Below are 20,232 nucleotides of genomic sequence, written 5' to 3' on the forward strand. Positions count from 1 at the left end.
AGACCGGGGCGCGAACCCGGTTCCCCTGCATCGGCAGGTGGACGCGCAACCACTGCGCCACCAGTGAAGCCCCCAACTGCTGTTTTGTTGTATGACTTTTGAAAAGTCCTTTAATCCCTTAGAACCTCAGTTTCTTCATCTATAAAATGGGGATCACAATATTTATTCTTAATAGATATCTAATATCTTTTTAGGACTTAATCTCTATAATAAAAACATTAAGAAAGATTAAAGGAGAGTATATGTAAAATACCTGGCACAATGCAGGTACTCAACAAACATTAGTCTTCTTTCAGCCCTTCTACCCCAGCACTAAAACAACAACTGCAATAACAACAATGATCTTTTTCTAATTCGAAAACTTAGAATATATGCACTTTCTCAATTTATGATCCAATCTTTACATGTTGGAGGGTTTTTTTAATGAAATTGTCTAATTTTAACTTTATGTATGATTCTCATAGTCATTATTTACACAAACTGATACACTGACCTTTGCAACTATTTAATTGGCTCTTTTATTAATTACCACTTTGTTCATCATCATGAACATCTGTCTGCTTTTAACCCTTCCATAGCAGTTAAAAACTTTTGCTCTGGACATAATTCATCCCCTTAATTCCTTTTTCCTAAGCCTTTAATGGGTCTGGGACTTAATTGTATGTTTGCTTAAATTAATTTTTCATATGTTTTGTTTTAGTTATGATCATTCATGTTTATTCCAGCACTAGACAAATGCTCTGTCATTAAGTCAACTTGTTACCTTAAAACAGCTGCTCTTACAAATTAAAAAATGTGTCTATGTCATGATGAGGCCTCTACTACTTCCATAAACCATGCAAGAAAATAGTATTTCTACTTTATAGTAGTACCTTTGTAATATTTCAGTGTCCTTGAGAATGATAAATTTCCTTAGCTGAAAGGGACTTTTTAGAAATGATGAAATTGTATACCTTCATTTTATAGATGAGGAAAATTAAGAAAAGGGGATAGTGACTTGCCTAAGATTACATATTTATTGACAGAGTTGGAACTAAAATCCTGATTTCCTTATTCTAATACGAACCTCTTTCTATCATACCACTTTTGGGAACAGATTGACACAGATTTTTGTTATATTCTCTCTTCGGTCAACAATGTTACCTTATATCTATCCTAAAGACATTATTTGGGAAGGAATTAGTTTCAAGAATAACATCGGTTTGTCAAAGAAGTAGAGATGTTAGTCTGTATCGTAAACTTAGTGTTTTGTTGTCTAGGATAGTGAATGAGAGCCGACAGGTACTCCAGGAACCTGATTTTGCTCAGTCCCTCCTGAGGGATCCAAATACTCCTATTATAAGAAAATCAAGAGGAACTTCCACTCAAGGAACATCCACACATGCTTCTTCAACTCAGCTGGCCATGGTGGATGATCAGAGAAGCAAAGCAGGGAGTGTCCACAGCAAAGTGAGCAGCTACCATGGCAGCCTCCACAGATCCCGTGATGGCAGGTGAGTTTTATTGGTAGCTTAGTTTATTTTGTGTGCTGAATTAGAGTCACACGGCGAGTAGCCAATGTGACTACTACTATTGGAAGAGTAGCCAATTCTGAAAAAGAAGTTGATCATTATTAACGTTTTTGAACTTTCCTAGGTACAGTTGTCCCAGATTATGGTCAGACTTAATGCCAGTCAGAGGAGTTTAGAGTTTAGACTCGATGCAGCAAGCAATATGGAGTCATTGATGGGTATTACTGATCAGGGAGAAGGCAGGGTAAAAGTGGTTATTTTAGTAAGATTAATTTGGCAAACAGTTATGGAATACCTACCATGTCAGGCATTGTGCTAGGCTCTGGGAATACAAAGATGATTTAGGCATGATCTTTGTTCTTAATAAGCTCAAGAAAGATAGTGTAGTCATTATTCGTGTTGTGGTTAAAAGCATGGAGTCTGGAATGATAAGCCTCAGTTTCCTCATCTGTAAAATGGAAATAGTAATAATATCTGCCCCTTTAGCAATGTTGTAAAAAATAAATGAGATAATGTACCTAATTGTTTGGAACAGTGCCCATCTCAGTAAGTGCCTGATATCAACTTTTATTATCATTATTATAAGTTAATAATTAAAGTAAAATACAAATATAATGGTGTAGTCCAGAGGTTGGCAAACTTTTTCTATAAAGAGCCACATACTAAATAACTTTAGTCTTTGTGGGTCATGTGGTCTTTGTTGGCAACTATTCATTTCTGCTGTTGTAGCATGAAAGCAGCCATGGACAATATGTAGTCAAAATGGGAATGGCTGTGTTCCAGTAAAACTATTTACAAAAATAGCAAGGGGCCTCATTTGACTGGCAGACCATAGTTGGCCAACCCCTGTTTAGTAGCTTGGACAAGGGGGTGATTAATTCTGGTGGGGAAGGGGATGGCAAAAAGCTTCACAGAGAATGTTTGAGAGTGGGCTGGATGTGCTTTCCTGTTAAATTTGATGGTGGAGACACTAGAATTAGAAACTTCTTAGGAGCTTTGCATTAATTCAGCTGAGAGATGATGAAGGCTTACGGAAGAACAGTGGCAGTGGCAAGAGAGGAAGAGCTGATCTGAAGGATATTTAGAAAGAAGAAATGAAGTGATAGGAGTTAGAGATGGATTAAAAGCAATTGGAGAGAAGGAATGTGCCAAAGATTTTTTTTTTTAAGATTTCTAGTTTGGGAAACTGAAAGAATGAAAATTATAATGCCTGAAATTCTTTGTTCACTTTGAAACATCTCTGTTTCTACAGCTGTCCTGTATCCTTCCAGTCTCATTCCAGCCTTTCTCTCAGTGTTCCCTGTCCTCCTAGTATAGGATATGATTCCTATACTTACTGTCTTTTTAGTCCTTCTGGTTTGTCCTCTCAACTTGCTTTCTTTCGCCTTCTAACTTGGTCAGCTACCCTATGTTTTAGAAAGGAACAGCCTTTCTTTGACTATCATATATTTTCTATCTTTTATCCATTTCTTTTTCTTTTCCTTGCCAGATTTTTGAAATGAATATTTCCGTTCTACCAATTGCATCCTTCATTCCTTGTATTTCTAGTCTTTTTCACCTTCTTACCCACTTCTAATATCACCAATGACCTGTTTTTTAATCACATTCAAAGATCTTCTCTTTCCTGCTTTTCCTTCCATTCAACACTCCTAAATAAAAAGCATTCTTCTAAGTGCTAGGGACACAGAGATGGAAGACAGAAGAGTAAACAGTCGGTAGTAATATACTTTAATGGGTATGATAAAATCATGTACAAGGTCCTTTGGGATTCCAGAGAAGAAAACCATTTAAGTCACCATGGAAAGTCTTGTTCACAAACAGGATGGCACTTTAATTTGAATAGGATTCAGAGGAGGCAGTTGGAAATTTCAGACAAGGAAACAGCATATGAGGAGGGAAGGAGGACAAATGGGCAGTTAAATACAAGGGCAAATGTAGGAGATGAAACATGCTGGGAAGTTTGGGGTTTTTTCCCTTACAGCAATGAGAAACTATTAGAAGACTTTGAGCATTGGGGTGATAAAATCAGATTTGTATTTTAGGAAGATCACTTTGACATCAGCAAAGGAAAGGAGATTGTAAGTAAGCTCAGTTGGGAAGTTTCTAGAGTAATTTAGAGGTCTTAACTTAAGACACTCATAAAGAGGGAGGAAATCAGAGAATCTTTCAGAGTACGTTTTGTCAACACTACCCTCCATGAACTGACTCTCAGCATTATTTGATGTTTAACATTATTAGCCTTATCCTTTTCAATAAGGAATGAACAGTTAGAATACAGCTCTTATGCATGTGGCATTCTGTGTATAAAGAGATATATAGAAGAATGCTAAAGTATAATTTCTGCGCTCTAGGAGAATATAACCTATGAGAAAGATAGGACATATACATAAGAACCAACTAAAAAATAGTGCAAGCCAGCATATAATTAAAACAGTGAGTATTAGAGATGATCAATGTTATAGAACTTCAGAAAAGGGGAAGATCAGATTGGCCCATGAAAATATCTCAGAGGAGATAAGTAGGGTGAGTGAATGGTAATACAAGGTAAGTTCATATTGAGTAGAGAATTTCGGAAGGCAATTAAATATAGGGGGATTTCAGCGTCAGTAATCTGAATGGAATGGGAGTTTAGATAAGAAGGTTTATAATCTTTAATATAAGGTAGTTGGTAATTAAAATTGTGAGATAGAATTCCTTGAATCTTAATAAAAAAAAGAACAGACCAAGAACAAGACCTTGGTAAATACAGTAATGATAATAATACAATAAGAGGGACTTCCCTGGTGGCACAGTGGTTAAGAATCCACCTGCCAATGCAGGGGACACGGATTCGATCCCTGGTCCTGGAAGATCCCACATGCCGCAGAGCAGCTAAGCCCATGCACCACAACTACTGAGCCTGCGCTCTAGAGCCCGTGAGCCACAACTCCTGAGCCCGAATGCTGCATCTACTGAAGCCCGCGCGCCTAGAGCCTGCGCTCCGCAACAAGAGAAGCCGTTGCAATGAGAAGCCCTTGCACCGCCATGAAGAGTAGCCCCCACTCAGCACAACTAGAGAAAGCCCACGCGCAGCAACAAAGACCAAATGCAGCCAAAAATTTTAAAAATTAAAAAAAAAAATTAAGTGCCTTTAAAAAAAAAGTAATAATAATACAATAAGAATAGCCTAGCATGTGATTCAGAGAAAGTGCTTATAGACATATGAAGGAATCTATGAAAGTATAGTGTCAACTTTAGAAATAATGTGGGCATGCCATCTCATGGCGATTTCTTTCTGCATCAGTTTTTAAGTTTACACGTGAACACTATATTTTGGCCATGGTTTTCTCATCATTTCATGGTATCTTGGCTATGAGATCACACATATACATACATTCCTGCTTCTCAGTACTCACTCTAGTCCAGACTCCTTGATGGATAATTACTGATCTCAGTGCTATGTAAAATAAAATAGACTTGGGTAAATATACCTTCACATGTATGAAAACTTCAAAGAATAAGTAATTGGTAGTTAGATGAGAGGATATAAAAAAGGAAGTGGATGAGTAGGTAGGTGGAGGTTTGAGAAAGAGTGGTTAGTTTGGTAAATAGGTGACATTTTACTATGTAGTTGAGTCCTAATTATCCATGGGCAGGTGGTTCATATTCTAGAATTTTGTGGATAGCCATATATTTCACTTAAATAATTAGACATAAGAACTCAGTTTTTTCTATGAAAAAAAAGTATTCTTTTAGTCTTATTCATGAAATTAAACTCAGACAGATTTCATTTTAGAAAATACTCAATTCATATTTTTAATTGATATTTAATTGATATTTACCTTGATATCATTCCTAGAACACTGAATCATATTTTGCTCTTTTTCATTTGCCATATTTGTTTGAAATAGATACTTATGAAGTCATTGAGAGGTGAAAGGTCTCCAAATTGGCTGGCAAATCATATTTGGAGAAATCTTTCACTCAGTTTAGGGCAATGATTATTATGTAAAATAATTATTAACTAGAAAGGCTTATTATGAAATATTTTCATTTGCAAACATTGTAATTATTTTACCAAAACTTGCAAACCAAAGTTAAAACCTTTGTGTTCTGAATGTGAATTCTTTTATTATTATTTTTTTTTTTTTTGTGGTATGGCGGGCCTCCCTCTGCTGCGGCCTCTCCCGTTGCGGAGCACAGGCTCCGGACGCGCAGGCTCAGTGGCCATGGCTCACGGGCCCAGCCGCTCCGCGGCACGTGGGATCCTCCCAGACCGGGGCGCGAACCCGGTTCCCCTGCATCGGCAGGCGGACGCGCAACCACCGCGCCACCAGGGAAGCCCCTGAATTCTTTTAATAAATAAGAATTAAATGCTCTTTTATCCATTCTGTTAACATGAGGAATTTTAAAAATATTTTAAAGGTAGCTTTTTATTCTTAAATGTTCTTTTTTGCTTTATGCAAACTGGGAAAAAAGACATGCTTTCTTTTATAATTTTAAAGGACTTAATTTTTAAACTCTGTGATCTAATGAAAGCATTATTTGACAAGCACTGCTATAATACTAGATCACCTCAGTAGTATATGAATCAATCTTTAAAATCTTTAAATTTTACAGTGAAATTTGTTATAATCATTAAATGAGGGAAATGATAAATTAATGCTTTTTGACAGCCAATAGGTCTTCAGCTGCTTGTAATTAGTTGTTTTGATGACTATTTGAAAAAGGAATGGCCTGCTACCTTTTTATTTTTAGAAATACTACTTAAAATTTAATGTATTAATTGAAGTTATAAATTATTTTCAGTTGTTTTCTTTGATCTTTGTTATTCTAAATTAAATATTTTTTACAAAAAGTATATAGTATGTTTGAGTGTGAGTTTCTTACCTCTGATGGGGGCTCAGTGAGTCAGAATTGCAACAAAAGAAAATTTAACAGCTCCCACTGCTGCCTTTCAAGATAAGTAGAATGACAGAGAAGACAGTCTGCAATAGCCAAGTAGTAGCCCACTTGACATACTCAAAAGCTGTGTCTTGGGCTAGGGATAAGCAGAGAATTTGCTTTTGCAGGAATATGGGTTACAAAGTCTTAGGAGTTTGTTACTTGTGTATTTAAGTTGTATGTAGCTTTTACAAAATAGCATCCTCACAGCCTGAAGCCCTAATGAAAAGTAATTAAGACCATTTATTTACAGGTAGTTAATTCAGCTGTTAACTGGGCTGTCTGGAAAGAAGCTGTCCTCACCTAGCGTCATCATTGCTTGCCAGTTCCCTCACTTTTTTTTTTTTTTTTTTTTAAGGTCACGGTAATTTCTCCTCTAATTTCATTTGCTCGCTTTTCCAATGCTACTCTTTTAGTAAAATTGGAGTTTGCTGTCCTACTGATTATAACCATTCTTCTAAACTCCCAGGGACAATGCCATATTTCTTCTGTTGCTGTTCTTCCTCTCCTGGAACCCACCTCATAACCCAAAACTTATTTGAATGAGAAAAGTATCCTTACTTCGCATAGCTCCAGATCAGTCAGCTCTACTTAACTTCACCTTCTGTCCTTTTGCAAAGCATACCTTAATTCTGAGCCTGATTAGTAGATTTTCTCTCCCTTCTGTTTGGCCACTTGAATAATTCAAGAGTGTAAATCATCAAAAGTTGGTTGTTACTTTTTCACTTGTTAGTTTCCTAATTATTTCACTTGATGAGGTATTTTCATGAAAATTTTTAGAGTTATTTTCTAGTGTGTTCTGTTACCTACTTCAAAATAAACTCTCCTGTATTAGGTACACTCCCTGCAGTTACAGAGGAATGGAGGAGAGACTACCTCATGGCAGCATGTCACGACTCACGGATCACTCCAGGCACAGTAGCTCTCATCGGCTCAATGAACAGTCACGACATAGCAGCATCAGAGATCTCAGTAATAATCCTATGACTCACATCACACATGGCACCAGCATGAATCGGGTTATTGAAGAAGATGGAACCAGTGCTTAAATTGTCCTAAGATGGAAAACTTGTGTTGTTTAAAAAGCAGATTTTCTTCTTTGCCTTTGCATGACTGATTGCCATAACTCACTGTTATGATGCTTTCAGTCAGGTGCAGATTGTGTCCACTGAAAAGTAAACTTTTGCTTTTTATATTGCAACAAACTTGGAACATCAGGGCATCCAAAATGCTAAGAATTATATCATCGCATAAATAATTCTTATTTCTAGGTTATGAAGAAATAATTATTTGTCTGGTAAGCATTTTTATAAACCCACTTGTTTTATATTTAGAAAAATCCTAAATGTGTGGTGACTGCTTTATAGTGAACTTTCATATAATATCAACTAGTTGTGAGATAACATTCTGGTAGTTCTGTTAATAAAACAAAATTTCAGAATTAAAGAAATTTTCTATGCAAGGTTTATTTCTCAGATGAATAGTAGGGCTTTGTAGTTTCCTTTCCACTAAGTGAAAAAGAACTGTGTTTTTAAACTGTAGGAGAATTTAATAAATCAGCAAGGGTATTTTAGCTAATACAATATAAAATCAACAGAAGAATCTGATTAGTCTATTGAAGGCTTTTTTGAAATTCTATCAAAATAATCTTTATTCAGAGAAATACAGGAGCAGGATTAGCGACGGAGTAAAAGCGGAGATGGGCATTTTTCCCAGTAATTGTGCTGTTTTTATTACTTTTGTAAATATTACTTTTACTGGCTGTGTTTTTATAACTTATCCATATGCATGATGGAAAACTTTTACTTTGTAGCCATGTTTTCCCATGTAGTAGTATTGATTCATAGAGAACTTCATGTTCAGATATATTCTGTGGAAGCATGTAATAGAATAAGCATCACACATTATAAGGTTTTTTGTGGTAACCATAATTACAAAATGGCAAAATGTTTCCTCTGTATTTGTTGTTGTATTTTTCTACAGTGGGATGTGATCTTGCCAAAGCCACCAGATCTTGGTGTCCAGGCCCCTCCTGTCAGTGCGTTGATTGTCTGCACTTGCATTGCCCAGTAGCCAATAGGCTACAGCATTTGCCCCACACCCTTATTTTCAGATTCTGGATCATTCTTGTTTATAGCTGAAATATATATTAACCTAAGTCCAAAGAGGTGATTAATTTGGGGTATTTGAAAATCATTGTAGCTAAATGGAGCATGATTAGTCCTGCTGTGAAGTATCTTTTAATCTTAAAAATATCAACTCAAAAATGTTTGACATTTTGTCTTGTAAAATTTAAATAATTTATAATAAAAACTGTGAACTTTATTAGGCATGAAATTGATCGGAAGGGAAAGAAAAATTCTGGAAAATGCTGGATGTGTTTTATAGAAAAGTATATTTAAACAAGGGATCCTCATCCCTGACTACAGATCAGAATCACTTGGGGAGCCCCTGATACCCGACACCTTCCTCTCATTCAGATGAGAACTGGTAGTTTTTTAAAAAGCTTTCCAGGTGATTCTAATCTGCAACCTGGCTGCCAGGAGTTTTAAACTAACTTGCCCCTGATGATGATGTGATGGCATCATGTTGTATCATGTGAAAATCTAGCTGGATTCAGTGTTATGCTTTTATATCATTACCTGATATACAACTGGAATTCTGGATCCCACTTCTAAGGATTCTTACTCATTAAGTCAAAGGTGATGGTAGGCCTTTAAAATCTGTAGTTGTAAAAAAAAATACCACAGGTGATTCTTATGCAAGTATCCAAGAATCACACTTCAAAAAATATTCTAGATTCTAAAGAGGCCTGGCTTTGCCATATGCTAATTTTTTACCTTTAACAGGTCAATTTCTCTGAGCCTCAGTTCCCTTGTTTATAAATGAAGACAGAAGATAAATACCTACCTCACAAAGTTGTCAAATAGGTGTCAGGTGAAAAATCATATGAAAGCTCTTTGAAAATTTTAAAGTGTTATGAACTATAAGGGATTAAGATTATTGAGGATTTAAGAGATTTGTTTGAGGGCTACCATAGTACATTCCTTGACGTGTTTAATTCATGTGTACTTTTTCCTCTCTTTCTTTAAAACAAAAAGTACCAAGAAATTAGGTGTTGACAGAAGCTTTTATCAGGCGCAGAAGTCAGTTTTCTGATAATAATAATTTGTGTATCATGTTTTTTCTTTCAAAAGTATGTATTTCTTAATTTTTTTTTTTTTTTTTTTTTTTTTGCCGTACGCGGGCCTTTCACTGTTGCGGCCTCTCCCGTTGCGGAGCACAGGCTCCGGACGCGCAAGCTCAGCGGCCATGGCTCATGGGCCCAGCCGCTCCGCGGCATGTGGGATCTTCCCGGACCGGGACGTGAACCCGTGTCCCCCGCATCGGCAGGCGCACTCTCAACCACTGCGCCACCAGGGAAGCCCAATATTTATTATTAATTCTTCTTAAGATATAGTTGAACATTTGGCTCAAATGCTTTACTTTTTCCTCCATCTTCATCGTCTTTTCCCTTGAAACTGGAGTTAATACTCAAGACAAGTAGAGTCTGAATTCCCTCACATCTGACAGTTAGTAAACCTTTACTCTGAAAGCCAAACTTATAACAACTCATTTATAAATAAATCAGTAATTCTTGAGGCTTTTGTCTGAGGATTTCCCCTGAGAACAGCATGAGAGACCAAAGCAAACATTCAGACAGAAAAATAAGTTAATATAGAAGGTACCAGTTTCAGCTCAAAGATGTTGTCATCCATTGCCATCTGCATTATATTATCAATTGCCAAAATGTTAATTGGTTTCTTTGTGGGCCAAGTATAGACAGTTAAGTGAACATCATTATGAAAATCTTAACTTTGTGCTTCCTGATTTTTATATATTCATTTGTATCTTCTCTACTAAACTGTTGATGTATTTGTAAAGGCTATATTGGCCTCTCAGTTACTTTTAGTATCTTAGTTTTGCTCCACAAAATTTACTTAATATTGTTAATCCATTGTTTTAAATAACCGTATTTAGTTTGGGTTGTGTTATTTACCAAACTAGTGCTCCAAATTAAGATTTTTTTTCTTTAAAGAAACAGTTGAAGAACTATAGCAAAACAACAATTTCAAGTCTCAACTAGCTTAAACCAACACGAGCAAGTCTGGACAGCTTTCTTACCATATGTTTAATTTGTGTTGTGATTGGCATATGATAATGTTTAGTATTTTTGTTCAGTTGACAACTGAGAAAATAATAGTTCTCTCTAAAATGTTAATATACCGGAGCCTGTGCTCCGCAACGGGAGAGGCCACAACAGTGAGAGGCCCACGTACCACAAAAAAAAAAAAAAAAAAAAAAAAAAAAAAAAAAATTTTAAAATGTTAATATATAACTGAAAGGTTTTCGAGAAGTACTCTGATTTCAGCAATATTGTATTGAATTTTTCCAGTAATTAAAGCAAACAATTCAAGACAATATTAAGCTTGAAACAGTAGTTAGTTTCAAAGAACAACTGATTAAAAACAACTAGCAGAGGACATAGTAGGTTTTCAATAAATATTTAAATGAATGAATAACTCATGTTATGCAACTCACTTTTACTCTAGCAGTGAAGTCTCACTTCAAAGAAATTTGAAGTCTAAATTGAAACTAAGTGAATTGAAGTCTCTGCTTTACCAGAATAATATGCAGCAATTAGTAATATGTGAATTGCACCAATAAAGTGTATTTCTCCTAGAGTAACAGTCCATATTACTATTTTAAGTAAAGAAATATATATACAAACTTGTACCAACACTTTATATTAATTTTAAAAGGTGATGAGCAATTCTTAGAGGTATTTACGTTCTTGTTGGTTTTATGTGAAGTTAGATCTTTGTGTAGTAGTTGGGTAAATGAATATTCAAGTAAACCTTGATTAATGATGATTTTTAAAAGCTGTTTCTTAGAGCAGATTTATGCAAATTCTGAGAATCTCTTCAAATTAGAAAAATTTACTACATTTTAACCTACCTCATTAGTTTCTTTGTGATAATAGCTGGCAGTAACTGAAGTTGTAACTGCATTGGTTTAGGCCATATCCCCATGAAATAAAAGAAACTACTTAAAATTTTTTGATAAAATAGTGGATCATTGGCTTGAGCTTAGAAAACATTAATATACCAAAATTTCACTATGATGATATTTATATTGCTTTTGACCTGCCAAAGGTATATTTACATATTATCATACTTGGAATCAAAAGACCCATAATTATGATGTAAACTAGACCGCTCATTTAATTTCTCTTGGTCTCAATTTCTTTGATGTAAAATAAGGATAAGGTAATTTGGGGCCCTGAAACCTACCTCACTGGACATTGTGAGGATCAAATGAGATCAGGAATTATAGTGCTGTTTAACCTGTAAGTTCCCCTACTGATAGTATTTGTTTTTGTTAGAATTTTGGGGTTACAGAAAGCAAGGATAATGGTCTTCAGTGGTCTTTAGCAGTAACAACAGAATAGGCAATTAGACCAGTGTTCATTTGGTATAACCTTTAAATCAGCAATCCAATTAATCCTTTAAAAAGGAGGTACTTTTTCAAGAGTGGCTATGCCCTTAGATTGTATTGGTTCTTTATTATATGTTATACCAGAATATGCTTTCAAATTTTATATGGCTGAATTTGTAGGTCACTTTCATCAGAAATTTGGGGATCTCCATTATATGTTTTCTTTGATACAGAATGATATAACTACATTAGCTTGGTTTCAATGAAATTTATAAGAAAAATATAAAGAGAAGTGTAAGCCTTATTTTTCTTTGAGGACTTTCATGTGCCCAGTTCTTTCCAATTAAGAACAATTTTTTTTTTTTTTTTTTTTTTTTGTGGTATGCGGGCCTCCCTCTGCTGTGGCCTCGCCCGTTGGCGGAGCACAGGCTCCGGACGCGCAGGCTCAGCGGCCATGGCTCACGGGCCCAGCCGCTCCGCGGCATGTGGGATCCTCCCAGACCGGGGCGCGAACCCAGTTCCCCTGCATCGGCAGGCGGACACGCAACCGCTGCGCCACCAGGGAAGCCCAAGAACAATTTTTAAAATGTGATTACTGTAACTTGTTGGTTTTCATCGTAGCAAAACTTTACATTTTAAGTGATAATATTATCTTGTTTGTATATTTGCATATATAATTTTTAAACCTGCATAAAGTAAGGATTTCTCCATTCTTTTCCACACATAAGCACACAAAAGAGCATTTTTATAGAACCTAGATTTACAAAGGAACTCATGATTCTTTTAAACTTCTTTTATGCCTTTTTTACAATTGATTAAAATAAGAAAAAGTGTTTACATTTAATTCAGCTATGTTTCTTGGTAGCTGTATGATTTTATACATTATTTTTATATCATTTTAATCTATTTTATATGAAAAAATTATGTTGACATCTCTTAATATTTTAGTTCTCTTCCCTTCTTTTTTGTTCCAATTATATGAGTTTTGAGAAAGGAGTAGGAAGACTAAGCAACCTTTACCTTCCATCTGACTATAATTAGTCTCCTGGGTTTTTTTCTAATGTAAATTCTATATTTCTTTAATAGCCAAATTGATATCGGGTTATAATTTTCTCTCAGGATCCAAAGTATTCTGAGAAAGGAAATGTTAAGGTCTATCCAGAACCAGCCATCTTTGCAGACATTCCTATTTGGTTGATTTATAAAGATTTAATATAATAAGTTAATAAGCATCTTTCTTATTCTGTGATCTCTAATTAGAAAGTAAAAATTTTGTTGCCATAAAGATAAAAGAAGGTAAATTTTCACTTATATTTTAGTCAAATCCCATACCAGTACAACATTATTCCTATAAGTGAGAGTCATTCAGTCTATTTAAATGTATTGAAGGTTGGTTTCCTTCAGAGTACTTTTTTTTTAATCATCACTTTTCTCAGAAAATCTATTATGTCCTTTCTCGGACATTTTCATTGGTATGATAGCATTGTTCATAATTTTTTTCTCATTTTATTGGCTACTGTCACCAATTTTACCTGATCAAGAGAAACAAGTTTTTTACCTTGTAGTAATTCAGGTTTTGAAAATTCAGTGTTCCATTATTTTGGTAATTACCATTCACTAGTAACATTAGGATTTATAAGACAGTGCTATTTTTCAAGCTTGTTATTTTATCATATTTCCTGAAGTAGGGTGAACTACAACATTATTATTATTGTTGTTGCTGTTATTATTATTGCCCTGGGGTTTTTGTTATATAAGTCAGCTTGTTTGTATTGCTAACTTGCAAGTGTTTCTTTACCTGTGTTCACATGCTTACTGACATAAAAGAAAAAACTTTAGAGCTTAATAATTTCTTTTTTCTAAATTGGCAGATTTTTTTAATGCTTAGTAAAAATGCATTATGTTATTTTTAAATACCACAAAACTTGGTGTCAGAAGACATGATTTCTAGTGTTGCCTCTGTTTTCAATGAGCTGTGTATGGGACCTCAGTTTTCTCATCTGTAAATGAAAGGAACAAGGGGATTAGATCAGGTAGTGTCTCAAATTCCACCTGTCTCTGATTTGGTTATCCCTTGACTATTTTGTAATCATTATCTAGGCTTACTTTTATTCTTGTCATTCTTCCCACGAACTATATTTACTAGATCAGCCTGTACTGTTAATGCAAGTTATACTCAAATTAATAGTATTCAGATATGTTGCTAATTTCGTTTCCCATTCATGATTTTAAGTAATTTTATTTTATTTTATCTTTTTTTGGCCACACTGCGCGGCTTGTGGGATCTTAGTTCCTTGATCAGGGTTTGAACCCTGGCCATGGCAGTGAAAGCACCAAGTCCTAACCACTGGACCGCCAGGAAATTCCTGATTTTAAGTAATTTTAAAGGAGGAAAATTATATTACAGATAATAAAAGTAAAAGAAAGGTTACAAATAATTGACATTACCTTTTTTTCTCCCAAGGGAAAAGTCTCCTAAAGAACCAGCATAAGCACCTTAAAACTGACGTACAGAAAAAAATAACATGTAAAATTCTGTGATCTTTGTTCTCTTAAATATGAATGTAGCTATTTAGGCTAAACTTTTAACAAAATGTATTCAAGGTAAAATTAGTAAACAAAGCAGTGATAGCACTGGCCCATATAGCTAATTAAAAAGCTATTAGGTTTTACTGACATTAAAATGTTTATAAAATGTAAAAGGAATTTAAGAGGAATGGATTGAAATTTTTCTGTTCAATAATTATTCTTAAGCTGTATTCTTAGATTCATTGCATGAATATAGTTGCAAGATTGCCATGGGCAAGTGAATGTCCTGCTTTAAAATACTGTTAGAGATAAATGTGGTGTGTTATTTTTTATTTTTTTCTGGCTCTGCAGGAGATGTTTCTCTAAAGCCTCCTTCTGTCATAAAATGTGGAGATTCCATTAGTTCCATCCCTCAGCAGAGTTCTCTTGTAGATTTAATTACGTTCTCTGAGGACCAGGCCAAGGAGGTTCCTGTTACTTTTAAAGATCATTGTCTTTCTTCTAATTGTCTTCATTAGCTCATATCAATCTCTTGAACCCTTGGTCTATAGATTTACAGTCTAGGTATTGGGTTTGGTGTCTGATGCGTAGAGAAGAATAATGGAAAATTGATATAGGAAGGTGTGCTGGTTTCTGGTGTGATTTCTTTGGCTGTACTTGATTCCTTGTCTTTGGTCAGTTCACTGGATCAGACAACTCTCCTGACTTCCAGAAATTAAATTAGATGCCCAGCTTCTCTCGTTCAGACATGCCTGTATTACAATGTTATTTTAACTGCCTGTTAAAAACAACCACTTTATTTTCAATTCTCTGTCTCTGCATGTTTTGATATTACATTTGTTAAGCTTGAGTCTGAGGTCTAAACATTTCATTGAGTATTTTCTGGGTTTTGATAATGGGATATTCTATAAGATAAAACAGATAATCCTAGGGTGATTTAATTTATATTTATCCATCCACTATTTTTCTATTTCTCTACCTACTTATCCCCTCCCCCAGTTTTGAAAAGGAAGTTTATGTCTTCTCTGTCTCCCTTCCTTAGTCCTGCCTCAGATAATTGTTCTTTGAACTACTCTTGTTGGCAAAAAGATTTAATATGAAATAATTCTATATTTCTGAGACAAGATCAACACAGTAGTTCTTTACACTGAGCTGAGGTGTTTATGTACTTGAAAATATTGTGTTTTCTTTATATGTGAACTTAAAATTATTTTTTTAATCATGAAAAGGACTCTGATTTGAAAATATTAGTCTGGAAATTCTTGTCATCAGGTGCTATTTTTACCTTAGCTTGTGAATTTTCATAGTAAATCTGAATTCTTTATCATTCATCTTTTTAAAAAGTTAATTTCTCTAAAATTATCCCATTTCACAGATCTTTAATACCAACTTCAAACAACTTTTCTGCTTTTATTTTCAGAAATGCCAAATTCTGTTTTCGAGAGTTTTATTTTTTCATTGCAGTTTAAACGTATTGCATATGTGAAGGAGTGATGCAGTTTAGAAATTTACTTTGGCATGATAAAGACAGCAACACCACAATCCCTTACTCCCAGTTCCAAAAAGAAAAGTTAATTTGACACTCAAAAGCTATTAAATTGTCTTATTTTTATTTGAAAGAGCTATGGAAACTGTTTCTTCTAATTTAAACTTTTTAAATTAGGAAAATACCAACTTTGCTGTATTTTAATCTGTTAGTGAATTGGGGATATTATTTATGTAAGTATATATATCTACAATTTATTATAGTTAATAGTTATTTTGCTTTCTGTAATATACAATACCTGAAGCTCACATTTATTTAATGTGAGCTTTTATTTTTTGAGACTTTTTTTTGTTTTCTCTTATTTTCTTAATGTTGTACAGTATTGTATATGTTAGATTATCACAGTCATCTCAGCAGAAAACTCTTCCATAGATGGACTGTTCATTCTGAAAATCAGCCCAAGGAGATTCATATTATGTGGTCATAGTTGGATAATATTATTCTGAGCTGTGTGAAGTTGCTGGTTTTGTTGATCAAATGTTAACAATTTCATAATATATATTCAAGAAACAACCAAACAAAGATCTTTAGAACAGATGTAATGACTTCCCATTTCAACTCTTTTAATCAACCTACCAGGCTTTATGAAGGAGACTCAAACTACAGATAACCATAGGTCTATCAAGAAAATTCTGCTTTGTTTTGCTGTTAAATTGCCCAGTTTTCAAAGATGTTTAATCAAAATGACTTCAGTAATTGAAGCAAATATCTTTTGGGAATACATAAGTTACATACGCCTTTCATTAAATCTGTGTGTAGTTTTTAAGCTTGCATTATTGAAATATTGTCATACATCTAAATATCATTTAGAGGCAAAATAACTCCCCTCCCCACCCAATATCTAATACGGACTCAAAGTTTGCCAGCTATGGAATTTTATCTTCTTGATAGGCATTCTAAAATAATGAATACTATTATGTTATGTAGTCAACAAATTTGCCTTAAAGTGCCATTTAAAGATTTTCTTTATGCATATGTTTCAGGTTGTAAGAATTAAAATATATGAGTATAAAAAAGCATATAAAATTAAGAAGCTCCTACACAGGAAATCCCCAATTTTAAATAGAGCTATGTTCTAAAAGGTTGCAGATTGCGTTGTTCCAAAGTCATACTACATCTCCTCATATAAATAATATTTTTGTGACTAATAAAGGTAACAGATAGCCAACAAGAGCTGACCTAGTGGACTCCAGTATTAATCTAGGGGTCTTGGTTTGGAATAAAGTGTTAGTGACTATAGCCCTTTCACCTCTCTTAAAAACAAACAAATACATTGTTGTTAGCACAGATTACTATCAGTTAGTAGAATATTAAGCTTTAAAAGTGGAAATAATTTAGTGTTGGTGGAACTATTTTGAGACAAGAGATATCATTTAAATGACCTAACTTGGGGATCTGTTCCTCTTTCCCTGAACTCATGTGATGACTGAAAGTGCTGTATATTTTCAGTGACCTTGAAGAAAGGAGCTAGTCATTTCTTTTTTATGCGTCATATGAAGTCGGGGCCTTACTGATCCCATGTTTTTCAGTTCAAAGGCTGTGTCTGGAACATCCTAGATATCCTTCACCCAGGCTCTTCTAAGGCTGTCTGTGTTTCAGGCTCTGTCTACCCTACCTTCAGCTAGGCCTGTCTTCCAGCTCTGCTCCTTGATATTAAATTTACAGATGGGCACCGTCCATTCTTGTTTTAAAAAAATGTCTTTCCTCATTTTACTGTTATCAACAATGACCACCACCTTCTCTTTTTTTCAAGAGATATAAAGGTAGAAAGGATATTCTTTTTTCATTATTTTCAAAAACTATTATTCTTAAACAGCTGGCACTTAGCAATTTAGTTTTCAAACTCTAATCTGAATTAAGTTGATGAGGTGATTCTAAAATTGATTCTGAAATTTTAATCTTGCTTTATCATATAAACATCTAGTTCGAAACTTTATGCTAATAAAGACTTGTATTTTGTGGCATTAGTTCTTCATGTTTCTTTTTTATGTATTTAAAATCGTTCGTTCATTTCCAAATGAGTGGAGAAGTTACTGTTGAGCTCTGTATAGGACAAGTGCGCTTGATTAGAGCATGAAATGTACTTTCACATTAGCTGGATGTGCTTTGCACTCTGCTCTTGTAGATTTATTTTGTTTACAGTAGACTGATGTCAGTTTTTGTAAATGTTTTTACTTAGCACTTTAACTGTGAGTGTATAAACTGATTTTAAATGTAGTGGTTGTATATTTTGGTTATAAATTGGAAATTTGTAATAAAATTAAATGATTTGTTCTGTATTTTGTCATTAGTACCTGACTGAGTATAGTTTTCTCCCTCATCTTCTAGACTCTATTTAACATATTACACTGCAATTTTTATTTTTTATTTTTTAATTATATCACCAAATTTACTTAAGAAAAATAGATTTGAACACTTTTTTTCCTCCAGTTGACAACCTTTGAGAGATGTTGCTGTTCAATTTGGCACACAAATTAATCAGGAAACGTTTTGATGATGGGGCATTTTATTGAAATACCCTCGCATACCTCCACCTCCATGTATAAAAACACTCCTTTGGAATGAATGCTGCTGTCGCCTCTTGAATTTAGATTCAATTGTCAGTAAACCTAAATTAAATGTAGCCACAGTCTTTAAAATGATTGCATAAAAAAGAGAAGTAGTTAAAGCTCTCAGAAACATGATATGTTAAAATTCTAGATATGTGTAATCAGGCTATAGGAAATGTAATACTATTTTAAACATTACATTTAAACTAAATAGCAGTTTCATTTTGCCATTAAAATTCATAATGGTGCTTCACATCCAAAACAGGTGTGGAGGTTTGATTATTTCTCATTTGAGAACAACGTAAATGCCTTCTTGCCTCTACTTTTCCATCTCATGGATTCTCAAGGGTTCAGAGGTCATGTGGTAGCCCCCTTCTCACTTATGGAACCAGCTTTGAAAAGGCTCCAAATTAAATATAATCCTTGGCAGCTTTATTCCAGTCCTAGTACAGAAGAATCAGGTTATCTCACCAAATTTTTCAGTCCTCTGATAAAATCTGCAGATGCTTCTTAATTTGCCTCTTTGCTAGGAAAAATGAGAGAGGAAAATTCTCATCCATCACAACTGTAGGTAACAGCGAACTATGGAAAGCGCTAAAGTTTAAAGCAACGTATCATCATTTGGTCTCACTGCCGATGTTTAAATGATGTCGGTAAATCTTTCACACTAGCAAATTATAAGTTGAAATTTTTTCTAAAAGATTGAAGGTAGCCACAATTCTCCCAGGCACAGATAGAATGGGTTTTCCTTCCTGCAAATTGGGAGAGAAGAGATAATTACTTTATTATCCTACGGTGGGAACAGCTGTACTTGATTCTGTGCATTCCCTGGCCTAGTAGCCACGCATTTGGGGGTACAGTTAGCTCTGAAAAGTTCTAAACAGAGTAGGTAGATCAACGAAGGTATTAACATAGTAGTGATCTTCTAAGCCTGGATATGAAACAGCTTCATTATATAGACATTTCAAAATACCTATGCAGCAAGAGGAAAATAGACTTTTCAACCAAGCATCAGTTGAAAGTCAGAGATCTGAATGCACTGACTAAATTATTGCCTAGTGTTCCAGAAAGGTGCCTGCCACCAACGTGCTGGAAGGTGCCAAACTTTAGTGTGAATGTAAATAAGGAGCTCAACATATGGGCATAGGGAAAGCAATACTGAAACACAATTTGCCGGTCTCTACTCCTTTATGGCTAAATATTAATTGAGCAAGGAATTAAGACCAGAAAAGAAGTGAACCTCACGTACTGCTCCTTTCAGTTTCCATTTTAAAAAGCTCACGTTTTATAACTGTTATTGATGATTTCCAGAAATTTGATTTATTTTTTAAGAATTCTCTATTTACAGGTGCTTGGTGCTGTTCTTCATGAATGCAGTGTGCTATTTACAGTCCAAATCATTTACAGCCATTACACAGTTGTTGGGTATTTTAAAATAAATGGTTATCCATTTCTTAACTGCCTCTCGAATTAGAAACTGTAATTACATGAGTCTCAAAGGCTGGCTCTTTACGTTTTATTAATTATTTTTGTTGGTCTCCATCACAGATGGAATTTTTCACTGGTAATTCCTCAGAACTAAATCCATTCATATGGAATTCAGAGCAGTGAAAATAAATTTCACACCATAGAGTAGGAAATGATAACAACAGCAATAAAAAGCAGGAGGGATCTGGGGACAGCCAACAGGACCAGT

At 34.6% G+C, this 20,232-nt stretch overlaps 1 protein-coding gene across 2 annotated transcripts in view; it reads left to right on the top strand.

Annotated features, from left to right (window-relative positions):
- FZD3 (frizzled class receptor 3) overlaps positions 1 to 10,041 on the top strand; it is a 94,505-nt gene extending 84,464 nt beyond the window's left edge. For both annotated transcript variants that reach the window (XM_024130894.3, XM_007108016.3), the window contains 2 exons: positions 1,260 to 1,493; positions 7,270 to 10,041. In XM_024130894.3, the coding sequence (XP_023986662.1) occupies positions 1,260 to 1,493; positions 7,270 to 7,483 (448 nt within the window). In that variant the 3' untranslated portion in view covers positions 7,484 to 10,041. The remainder of the gene's footprint in view (positions 1 to 1,259; positions 1,494 to 7,269) is intronic.
- Positions 10,042 to 20,232: the final 10,191 nt, after the last annotated feature.

Source organism: Physeter macrocephalus, chromosome 9, assembly GCF_002837175.3.
Source record: "Physeter macrocephalus isolate SW-GA chromosome 9, ASM283717v5, whole genome shotgun sequence".
Classification (NCBI taxonomy): Eukaryota; Metazoa; Chordata; class Mammalia; order Artiodactyla; family Physeteridae; genus Physeter; species Physeter macrocephalus.